The sequence below is a fragment of the Anolis carolinensis genome, unplaced genomic scaffold (assembly GCF_035594765.1).
Source record: "Anolis carolinensis isolate JA03-04 unplaced genomic scaffold, rAnoCar3.1.pri scaffold_20, whole genome shotgun sequence".
Taxonomy (NCBI): domain Eukaryota; kingdom Metazoa; phylum Chordata; class Lepidosauria; order Squamata; family Dactyloidae; genus Anolis; species Anolis carolinensis.
Window position 1 is genome coordinate 454,757 of NW_026943830.1, and position 12,055 is coordinate 466,811.

A 12,055-nucleotide genomic window follows, 5' to 3' on the forward strand; every position below is an offset into this window, starting at 1 on the left:
AATGTTTCTGTTACAGCAAAGGTTAGAACTGTTTCTAGTAGCCATTATAACAGCTCATACTGTAGAGTTATTTAAAGTGGTGTGTCATAGCAATTTGGTAGTTTGAAATAGCCAGTGAATGAGTCTTAACTTTTCAAAACATGATAACTGCGCGTTTTCAAAAAAGCTTACTGTAATTTCTTCCAAGGGGAAGGAGAGGAACAGTAATATTTTCTCAATAATAGGTAAGCTGTATTCCCAATTGCAGTTCTATCAGCAGCAGAATTCAAGTTTAGTTGAAAACCCACCAATTAAGGACCTTTCTCCACAACATTTTAATATAAATTTTCACTATAAAGTAAGATTAGTAAGTTGAATTCCCAAGTGTCAAATGCAGTGTACTGACACAAGAGTGCAGTATTGTTCCTCATCCTGACAGCAATACAGACCAGTCGAATTCAAGGTAACCATGTCAGCAGTTCCTCAAAAGGGAACATTCAGAGACTCAAATTGCTTCACAGATGCTTTATTTGCTCCCTACCCTAACATGAAGAGTGTCATGTTACTTATTCAAGCAATGAAAGAGCATTTGCGTTTCCAGTACAAATGTTACATATCAGAACTAGATGCTTAATATACATAAAACAAAATCTTAGAACCTAGTTTAAACAGAGGAACAGAAAATACTATCTTTCAATTCAAAGTGAGTTGAGGAGAAAAAGGCACATTAACAGCAAGTGCCAAGCATCCTGTTTTCTTAGAGCTTCACAGCAAAAAAGCAAGTCACCAACCTACTTTTCCATTTCAGATCCAGCAGACATTGGCTGGCAGGCAGCCATGCCCTGAAGCTCCCTGGCCCCTGTAATGTGGATTAGAACATTCTCATCCTTTTCCAGACTTAATATCAGAGGCCAATCAAATGCTCCAACAAGACAAGAGTTCAACAGCACCCTCCAACAGCAGCTTTGTAGCAAATAGTATCCAGAGGCATACCACCACTAATAATGGTCACATATAGCTGTCAGGACTAGTAGCCATACAGAATTTTGTCACAAAATTGTCTTAATACCCTGTAACATCTGTCCACATTGCTGCCCATCACTACAGCTTGCAGTAGTGAATTTGAGAGTATAGCTCTATGTCATATACAGATGCCCATCCTTTTATCTGTCCTGAATTTCCCAACATTGCTCAGCTCCATTGGAGGACTCCAGGATGTTTAAATATTATGATATAGAAAATAATTCATAACAGCACCTGGGCAGTGCATCAATTGGAGGCTCTGAGAGATAACAGTAATCTAATTTCTCCTCAGCACATACAATCCATGCAATCCCTGGTCAACTCTTCAGTTCCCTTGTCTGCTGTAGCTGCAGCGTTGAATAGAACTGGCTGTTCCACGTTTCTTATCTTCACGTGTGATTTTTTTGATTGATTAGTCTTCTTGACTGCAGACTTGTTTTGACTTCATCTAATCATTTTGGCATTGTTTTTTGGCATCTTCTTGATTGTGATTCAGACCGGGGGTGCTTTGAATGCGATTTCCTGCTTCTTAGCAGGGGGTTGGACTGGATGGCCCATGTGGTCTCTTCCAACTCTACTATTCTATGATTCTATGAACTGGCTACCATCTTTATTCTTGAGCTTCCTCTGCTTGCCCTTAGTCTTTCTGTGTTCTCTATTGGCTTATTTAAGCTTCCTCCTTTGAGAATAAGATACTTGAAATATATCGCCATTCTAGGTACCTCATGTTTGGGAGAGGAGCACAATGTAGGGGCTTGATCACACTTCCATACTTTCACCCCAAGTGCACTGAAACAGATCTTCTTGGTTGAAGGCTTTCCTTTGGGAAAATCCTCTTCAGGCTGCCTATAATAATATCAACCACTTCAGGTTCATTAATAAAACTCATCCTGAAGAGATCGCTACAAGCCTCAGTAGTGAGACCTACAATGTCTTGAGATGGTACGGACCATTCCAAGGCCAACCAACCAGACCACAACTCCACTTACTCTAGGCAGGCCTTTAGACCTCAGTACATTTCGTATTTCTAGGCATGAAGATCACTGCAGACGCGGACTGCAGCCAGGAAATCAGAAGACATCTACTTCTTGGGAGGAGAGCAATGGCCAACCTCAATAAAATACTGAAAAGCAGAAACATCACACTGGCAATGAAGTTCCGCATAGTTAAAGCAATGGTATTCCCCATAGTAACCTATGGATGTGAGAGCTGATGCTTTTGAACTTTCGTACTGGAGGAAAATCCTGAGAGTGCCTTGGACTGCAAGAAGATCCAACCAGACGATCCTCCAGGAAATAATGCCCGGCTGCTCACTAGAGGGAAGGATATTAGAGGCAAAGATGAAGTATTTTGGCCACATTATGAGAAGACAGGAAAGCTTGGAAAAGATCATGATGCTGGCGAAAATGGAAAGAAAAGGGAAGAGAGGCCGACCAAGGGCAAGATGGATGGATGGTATCCTTGGAAGTGACTGGCTTGACCTTGAAGGAACTGGGGGTGGTGACAGCCGACAGGGAGCTCTGGCGTGGACTGGTCCATGAGGTCACGAAGAGTCGGAAACGACTGAGTGATTGAAGAAGAGATCTTCCTCCAATTGGGCCCAAGGAACACATTACCCAGAAAAGGCACAAGAAGTTCAAGTAAGTTGGTGATCCCTGTTCCTGATCTTCATTTTTACCACACAAATAATTCACTTCACAATGTGTTCCACTTCAGCCTTCTGTGCATCTCTTTACTTAATCTCCACTACATCTCAACATTCTTTTAATTTACCTATGTAGATTACTATTCCTCCATGTGAAGAACCCATGCAAGGAGTCTTTCTTGGCGATGCAGCTTCAAATCCGTTCCATAGCAAAGAAGTTTTTATCCAATCACAAACCAAACAGTTCTCCGGGCCTTGATCTTCTTGGGTGAACATCTTCTTAGCCCCACAGTAGCTGCCAAACCAGGTCTACTCCTCCCTACTTTGAGGAAATTTTCAGTCAGCAAATATGAAGTTGTAATCCTTAATGAAAAAGCATTAGGATCCTGGTCAGTGGCATCTTTGACTTCTGTTGCAACAATTGATCTCCTTCTCTTTTATGCCCCCTTTTCACAACAGGCTGCTAAGAGTTTTACCAGCTGGGGTAAATTACATTGCAAACAGACTATGTTATTGTTACTTCCAGTTTTTCTACCAGGAGAAAGGCCTATCACAGTCTCAGTTCTCAACATTTATCTAGTATTAGAGATTGGATGCAAGGTCAAAAGCTGAGTCACTTGGGAGAGCTGTTCTTTCCTTGTCTTACATGACATTCCCTCCATGGTGAGTGGCTTGCTAGTAGCTCATCTGTGTGACTCACAGGTGAAAAGAACTTAACTTGCCTGTAGTTTTGGTTCACTGGATCATCTGTCAACTCACACAACCTCAACCTTCCTCCCCTATGTCTCCTATGCATTTTAGTTTTTCAGTTGTTGCTATGGCGGTTGTAGAATTGAGTGGGACTTGTGCTGGACTTGCCCATTAGGGCAGAGTTATTGCCAAATTGCTAATTTCTCAGCTCTGGAAGTTTCTGAATAACACACCATGCAAGTAACCCGTTTGTATGAGTTCACTGAATTCCATTCAAAGAACCAGTTATAAATAAGCAAGTTGTCTCCCTATTCACTTTCACTATGCTTCTCATCATACTAAACAAAACAAGAGACATTTTTAAGAAACAAGAAAGGTGAAAGGCCAAGTTTGGACCTCACCCCTATTCTTTATTGAATTACATCATTTCTATAATGTTGCGTGTGTGTAAGAAAAAAAAAGTTTCAGACCAATGCCTGGATTCAAACAGCTACAGCTGGTATCCTCCTCAGCAATCCCATGCCAAAGTACTCAGTAAGGTAGGTCTGTCTTGAACAGTGTCTTGGTAATTAGAAACAAAATAACGACTAGTGAATATGTATACAAAAATATCCTTTGAATCCAGGCACTGGTCTGAAACCTTTTTTCTTACACACACAACATTACATGTAACAAGGCGAGGCTTTAGTGTCAAACTGTTAGCCACAGGAATGTGATAAGGCAGCAACATTATTGTGTGTAAACTGTTATAAAAAGTACTTTTTAAAAAAAAAAGGTTATCAAGCAAAGACCTTTGGCAAGGAACCCACAGACGAATGAATGGGATGCCTCAAACGGGGCACTCCCAAACACAAACTGACCTTCAACAACATCACTGGGAATCAACCCAGGAACATTGAATGGGTGTGATGTAGGCTCAGAGGCATCACAAGAGCTATAGCACTTCCAGGGAAGGAAAGGTTTCAGGGCTGTTCTTCTTGCAACATGCACCATTTAACTTTTCTCATGCAGGTTGGCAACAATTCATTTTTTCCCATCCCCACAATCCCAGCCCAGCCAGGACTGCTTGAAGACTGCTCTTGCTGCGGCCTCTTGGTGGGGTGCAAATGATCTTCATACACACAAAGTCTATTGCAAAGTCTTTTTTGTCCTTACACCAGAGAATGGTTGGGTTGCTACCCTTCACCTGCGCTCATGTCCTGAAAGTACTGATGATGCAGTGCTTGGAAAGCAGAGATGCGTTTCAAGGGATTGAATGTCAGCATTTCCTGGAGAGAGAGAGACACACACATGTAAAAAGGGAAGGTATTACATAAATCTTTTGCATGCACTTTTATCCAAAGAGCAGGTTCCAAGCCATCACTGAATGAGATTTCTCAAGCAGAGTTTCTCAAACTGTGCTCCTCCAGATGTTTTGGACTTCAGTTCCCAGAAATCCCAGCCAACTTACTAGCTGTTAGGAATTGTGGGAGCTGAAGTCCAAAACACTGAAGGAGCAGGGTTTGAGAAACACTGATCTAAAGCATTTGGCTTGGTTCCTGGTTATCTGGTGGACTGTATTTCTCTCTATGAACCCGTCAGATACCTACGATCAACTGGGAAGGGCCTTCTCCCTGTCTCACCACTTGCTCAAGCGCATTTGGTGGGAATATGGGAAAGCGTCTTCTGGGGGCTGCTCCCAAATGTTGGGACTCCCTCCCAAGAGAGATTAGGATGGCCTCATCCTTTCTTGCCTTCCACAAGCAGCTAAAAACTTTTCTGTGCCAGCAAGCCTTTGGGGGAAGATGAGAGCCACGTTACTACGGAGGTTGTGGATGGGATTCTGGGGGGATTGGGAGTTGCAAACATCATTTAATTGTATTTATTATAACTTAATTGTATTTTAACTTATACCCATGACACAAATAAATTAAATGAATGAATATAAGCAGGTACATGCTACTGTGGCCCTCTACATACATTTTGGACTGCATTTCCACAATCCCTAACTGCTGGCTATGATGGATTTTGTCAGGAATTGTAGCACCAAAGCAACTGGAAAGCTATAGATTTCCAGCCTGGTCTGAAATCATGTAAAATCTAAACTGGAATATAAAGTACTGTATATACTCGAGTATAAGCCTAGTTTTTCAACCCTTTTTTAGGGCTGAACAAGCTCCCCTCGGCTTATACTCGATGAGGGTCCTGGCCGGCTTCTATTCAGGTTGGCTTATACTTGAGTATATAGGTATTCAGAGTTGGACAGTCTTATCTTATTAAATTCTTATTATTATCTTAAATTACAGTTTTATATAAATATTCAAAAACATTTAACCTACCGATGCCTCAAATAATGCAATTTTATTAATATCTATTTTTATTTTTGAATTTGACCCATAGCTGCTGCATTTCCCACCCTCGTCTTATACTCGAGTCAATAAGTTTCCCCAGTTTTTGTGGTAAAATTAAGTGCCTCGGCTTATATTCGGGTTGGCTTATACTCGAATATATACGGTAATCAATATGCACTGCTCCCCTCTTCACGGATTGTTCTGGATGCCTTGCCCATAGGTTGCACAGACCCTCTCAACTGGGGGTATGTCTACTTTGGAAATGCCACTGCACATTAGTCTATGACTAAGGGCACATTCACACTGTACATTATTCACTGTAGTTATCACCAAAATCTTGAATGTGTAGAAACAATAAACAATCACTCAGTTCCATAGAGTGCCTCTTTATCTCTACAAACAAATGCCCAGAAAAGGTGGTGGTCCCCAAAAACAATGATGACCACATGGCAAGGATGCAAGGTGAGAACTTCCTTTCATTTAGGAAACCTTATTCATATTTACAACTGTATATGCTTTTAAAAATATTGGTGTTTGTTATATTGCAAGAAAAAGAAACCATACTAATATCCACACACATTTAATATTCTTTTTCCACTTTTGTTTTCTAATTAAATTTTTGAAATTCCATTTATTACAAAATAAACTTCTATACATGTCAGCACATCTACATATGCATACAAAGCAAGAGGCTGATCCAAATATTAGTCCTAACTAGAGTAGGCCCACTGCAGCAATGAGAATTTGGTAAACCAACATTTACATACATATCATTAATTCAATATACTCAATATAATTGGAATATAAATAATTTTTGACTAAAGGGAGCATCACATAGCAAAACCATTCCATCTTGGGACTATAATGGGAGTGGGGGTGGAGAAGGAAAGGGATCTGTTCCCTATATCTGAAAGCTCAAGTGTTCTCGATGAGTGTATCAAAATAAACAAGTCACAAAAAATTCTCTAGATCCATTTAGCGTTTTGTATGCACGACTTTCTCTTTAAATATACCAGGGAGCATTTAATCGTGGCAGTCTCCCCACCACCCGCTCCCTCCATAAGCCAAAGTAGCATCATCTGAGTTGTTTGTTTAGACTGGGCTGCAGAGTGGATTTGGAAATTAATGACACGCATGACTACAGCAGACTGAGGCTATAACACTGATGACATATGTTGGCAATAACATTTCCCCTATCCCCATTATGCTTGTGTAAGTACGTTTTGCACATGTATACAAGAAGTAATCCAAGGGGACCACAGCACAGTTCGATCTTCCCAGCTATGGGGGCAGGACTTGTGAACCAGGGGGAGAAAGGACATCTTTATGATGCGGGCAGAGATTGCTTATGTTTCCCTGGTGTGCAAAGACATCTGGGCACCCTATCTTAGGCTGGGGGCATAGTTGTGCCAGGGAGCCCAATTACTATGGTGAACCAGAAAAGGAACAAAGAGGAAGAAGTAGCTCTTGTTCCCAGCCAACAAAATAAAAGTGACTTGTGTTCCACTATCAAGCTAATTCAGTGTTGGTTTGAGTGCGGTCCCAGCCCTGCATTTCTGCTTATAGCTTGCAGCATAGTGAAGACAGTTCAGCAAATCTGTAGCTGAACTAGAATCAACCTACAGTTTCTTGTGTATGAAGAAGTAATGCTCATGTCAGTCCCAGAATCCCCTCCACCCCCAGACTATTCATCTTCCTGGGACTTACCAAAAGCAGCTGGATCCCCAGGGTGTCTATTTCTGGCACAAACCTCTCAATAGGCTGTGGGGAGCAGGGAGCAAAGGCACAGCGTGGCAGAGAAACGTCCAGGGGCCAATCCTCCTCAGGTGGGAGCCCAATCAAACTAAAAGTCAAGAAGAAAACCCAAATCAGTTTGGGGTGGGGTGTTCTGAGGCAGCTCTTCAAGGTCTAGAGAACATCCCAGTTCACCATGGTAGCATGCCAGCTTCTAAATTTTATGAGGTAATTTATTCTAATCTTCAAACTGTTTTCCCCAGGATAGCTCATCTTTGTCTTCATGGCTAGACAGTGTTTGAGCGTAGCTACTTTAAACTAAGGTGGGTATTGCATCCAATTCCCTGTTCAAAGCTTTTCAGTCAAAAAAGTTTTCCTCTTCTACTTCTCTCTTCATGTATTCATGCCCCATAGGCTTGAAGTGATATCACACAGGAGATCAATCAGCCAGTTTGCTGGAACCAGATGTGAAAGATATGGCAGCTGGGGAAGCTGAATGGGGAGCGAAGAGTAGAAACGAGTGGAGTAAGCAAGAAGGATGGAGAAAGCGAAAAGGTCAGATGACATGGCCGGACTGAGTCTTTAAGCTATGGGGATGCAGATGCATTGAGCACCACACCACCCACACAGCATGGTTGGTGCCAAAAGGACGGGCTGGAAGAAACACCAGTAAGACAGGGAGCTGGAAGACTCAACACTGCCAATTATGGGATTGCAGCAAGAAGTCAGCATATGCCCCCAGAACCAGTTGAACAACACCACAAATGTTATGTCACTTCCAGCCACTTCTAACCATTTAAGGGAGGGAGGTCAATGAATTAATCTGCTGTATTTGTAGGTGATTGTTGTAGCTCAGCAAGCGGCTAAGGATTTTTCTGATTTCTCTGACATGTCAGGGGATGAGGCTGTCAGTGTCAGGAGAGAACTGCAGCCAGAAGAGGTCCCAGAAAGGGCCACTGTTTTGGATTCCACAGGGGAAAGTGAAAGTCCCAGGTCCCTTGGGAAACGGCCTTTGGCTGTTGGGGAGTTTTCACAAGAAGCAAGATTAGGCTCGAGAATGGAGGGAGTGAAAAATAGGCGAATTAGACCCTCCGAGAGTGTGAGAAGACCTTGAAGCCCAGATGTGTTAGGCACAATCTCTTGGCTACATGGGTCAGGCTTAAATTAAGGAGCCCTGGCTTCGTGCCTTTCAGAAGAAACAACATTGCCATAGGAATGACTCTCTGGTCTTTGCTCTCAAGTTCATGATTCAAGTATTCTCAAGTTATCTGGTTCATGTCTTTGTTTCCTGGTAGGATTTACCTTGGAAAAGTTCTTGCTTTCTGATTTATGGATTTATGTTTAAAGTATCTCTGTGAATTTTGGTTCTCTGAATTTTATGTACTATGACATTTTTGGATTTCTACTACTTTATATTTCCTTTTCTGCTGTTCCTTTTTTGAAATGCCCCTTTCCTCTGCTTTCTTCAATAAACATTTTTAGATAGAATTACTGGACTCTGGGTGGGTGAAAAGGTGTATTCAGTGCTAGAGTGCAAGTTATTCTGTCATGTTTTTTGATTAATAATATCCCAAAATGTGGCAGTTTTTAAGAATCAGCCATGTGCAGAAGGTAAAGCCCCTTCTGAGTATTCCTTGTCTTAAGAAAACCTAATGCAATTCATGGGCCCCCCATAAATAGGTCGCACTTTTCCCATTCCTAAACTTGAGACGTCCCAATCCCATATGATCCTTTATCAGGATTAATGCAATAAACCATGGAGACCTATGAACAATGGTGGTCTTCTGTCCATGTAAGATTTTTTACTACTGAAATGAAAGCCGTCCCCTTTAGCTTCCAGACTAAGTTTCTTGCTCTGTCAGAAAGGTCAATGAGCTGAGGTTATGCCGCCACATGATATGAGTCTTCTCCTTTTCCTGACTCATAGAGACAAACCACAGGTCTTACTTTAGCCCTTTCACAAAGTACTGAGTCAAGCAAGCCCCTCCAGTCTGCATTGAGTAATCAGGATGACTTAACTCTCATTGAAAGAGACTTCCAATTTCTTGAAGACTTGGCAATGTATGCCCTCTGGAGCAAAAACTGCCAACTAAACAAAAACAGAAAAGGGGGGAAAAGACAGGACTTACTCAAAGATCTTGCCCAGCTGATCAGCTTCGGAGTTGCCACAGAAGAGAGGCCTGCAAAGAAGACATAGGGAAGAGTGGGCTACTGGAAGATGGAACCTCATCGGCTTTGTGCTCCTAAGGCTAGGCTTCTCACTTCTTACATCTCGATCACCATCCTTAGTCCAGACGAAAGGCTTCAGGGGATGCTCCATTTGTAAGGAGGAGAGTAATGTGCAGCTGCATCATAGGTAAAAAGGTAATGGCTGTGCCCAATCTTTCAAGGCAGCTGTGACTCACAACACAAAACTGAGAGAACAGCATTTTGAATGTCACTGCAGAGACAGGCTCTGAATTATCTGGCGCAGCTGTACTGACCCAGCCAGGTCCAAGATGCCTGGGTTTAGCAAACAGTGGGAAGTGGAGGGAAGGCAGAAAGAGAGGTGAATGGGATTGTTGGTCCAGAATTGATTAGTTTGAACACAATCCCACATGTCAAGTGTAGTACTTGCTACAGAGAATACGAACGGAAGGCCAATGTGTTGTGGTGGTTAAACCACTGCGTGACTACACTTCCAAGACCCCACTGAGCTATGAAACCTCAGTGACAGTGGGAGAGTCAATGTCCCTCAGTCTAATCTACCTCAAAGGGCCATTGTGAAGAACAAAGGGAGTGAGTCAGATTACAAATACATTGAAGGATATCTGATACAAATATGACATTAACAGAAAATAAAATCCTAGCATTGTAGCAAACTAATCAACCTCACGAATTTCTTACACACACACAGAGAGAGGATTCTATGCCAATAAAGCCTCCAGTGAAGAGAAACATAAAATTAATGTCACTGTTTAACAGTCTACACAAGCAACGTATTTCAAGACTAGCTGTGGTTTCCCTATTTCAAGTAAATGCTTTTGGCAAAGTGAATTCACACAAGGCAGAGCACTCCTCCAGGGTGACTGTGTGAAACTAAAACCACAAGCCATGAGACAGGTTTTTTTTGTCAAGATATGAAAGCCAAGGCCTAGGAACTGTGCCCTGATCCTAACCTAGCACAGAGCTCTTGAGGTGTCTGAAGACTCACAGTATCTGAAAAGAAACCATTATGATGGGTAGAGCAGGCAGAACTGAAGGAGCAGCCAATTAGCTATCATCTTAGTAGGTTTTATGCATCTCTAAGAATATATCTGTAATTCAGTTATGTTTTCCAAGCCCAGAAAATTCTAATATCCACAATTCCCAACCGGAGACAACCCTGCAGAGACAATAAACTCTACGTGCATCTGCCCTGTAGAATTAAGCACTTTGAGACTGCTTTAACTGTCATGGTTCAATGCAATGGGATTATGGGGTTTGTAGTTTGAAGAAGTACCAGCTCCCTTTGGCAGAGAAGGCAAAAGGCCCTAGAAAGCTACAACTTCCGTAATTCCACAGCATTGAGCCATAGCCATGAAAGTGATGTCAAACTGCATTAATTTTACAGTGCAGTTGCACCCTTTGTGTGAGAACGCACCTCCTTCCATACAGCGTGTATGTGTGTTCTCTCTCATGAACATACACAATGAAACGCCTCTCTTTTCCCAACCTTCCCCAGCTTGCCACATCTGTCTGCTGAGCTGTGTGAATCAGCAACATGGGAAGAATTCTTGCAGAAATATCCTGAAACCTGGTAGCCATCTTTCTGATAGCCACTTCCTGTTACACAGCACCCCCTGCCAGATTTGAGCAGATAGAGCATCTCAACAAAACCTCACTGCTAGATCACAAATGGAAGTAAACCTTCTCAATTCCAGCTCTTAGCTGTAGCCCAAATATTACTTTGAAGACTCACATATATTTGCACAGTCTTAAAAGATGCTTCTAGATTTCCTAATATCGCTAAACAGATTAGCAAGGCTAAGGCTGTCTCTCTTTGAATAAACCAGTGGTTCTCAACCTGGGGTCCCCAGATGTTTTTGGCCTACAGCTCCCAGAAATCCCAGCCAGTTTACCAGCTATTAGGATTTCTGGGAGTTGAAGGCCAAAAACATCTGGGAACCCCAGGTTGAGAACCACAGGAATAGACAGTCAGCTCAAAAACAGAGCATATATTTAACATGAAATTCAAATCAGATCATGTTAACAGACATGGAGAATCAGTGGCAATACAGAAGAAAGGCTTACTCTCTTGGAAACTGCATGGAAAGTCCATTTTCAGATAGGTAGCAATTTCACGTGATGGGCTCAATGTAGATATGTCATAAAGCTCTGAGTAGGTGCAGGGCAGAAGTGTGCAACACAAGAACATGAAGAATAAGATAAGGGGTGGGAATCAAACAGTTTTCCACAGATTATCAAACTGCAATTGGTAACACCAGTCATTATTGGCTACATTGCAAGGCTGATGGGAGTTGCAATCAACATCAGGGAGACACATGATTCCAAATCAGATCTACACACATCTTGCACATTTGAGGTGCTTCTGGGCCAAAGAAGCAGGGATTTTGTAAAGTGGTGTGGTAATGATTTTACTTTAAGGAATTCAAAATTGGGATTTGCATCTGAT

The 12,055-nt window shown here is 42.1% G+C and overlaps 1 protein-coding gene across 2 annotated transcripts in view; it reads right to left on the minus strand.

Annotated features, from left to right (window-relative positions):
• Positions 1-489: 489 nt before the first annotated feature.
• The window catches only part of cdk4 (cyclin dependent kinase 4), a 41,659-nt gene continuing 30,093 nt past the window's right edge, over positions 490-12,055 (minus strand). Inside the window, exons 6-8 of one of the 2 annotated variants that reach the window (XM_003216687.3) lie at positions 9,531-9,581; positions 7,375-7,510; positions 490-4,605 (exon numbers count right to left, since the gene is read on the minus strand). In XM_003216687.3, coding sequence (XP_003216735.1) covers positions 4,513-4,605; positions 7,375-7,510; positions 9,531-9,581 — 280 coding nt within the window. In that variant the 3' untranslated portion in view covers positions 490-4,512. The remainder of the gene's footprint in view (positions 4,606-7,374; positions 7,511-9,530; positions 9,582-12,055) is intronic. The other variant, XM_062966429.1, reaches the window with a different exon arrangement.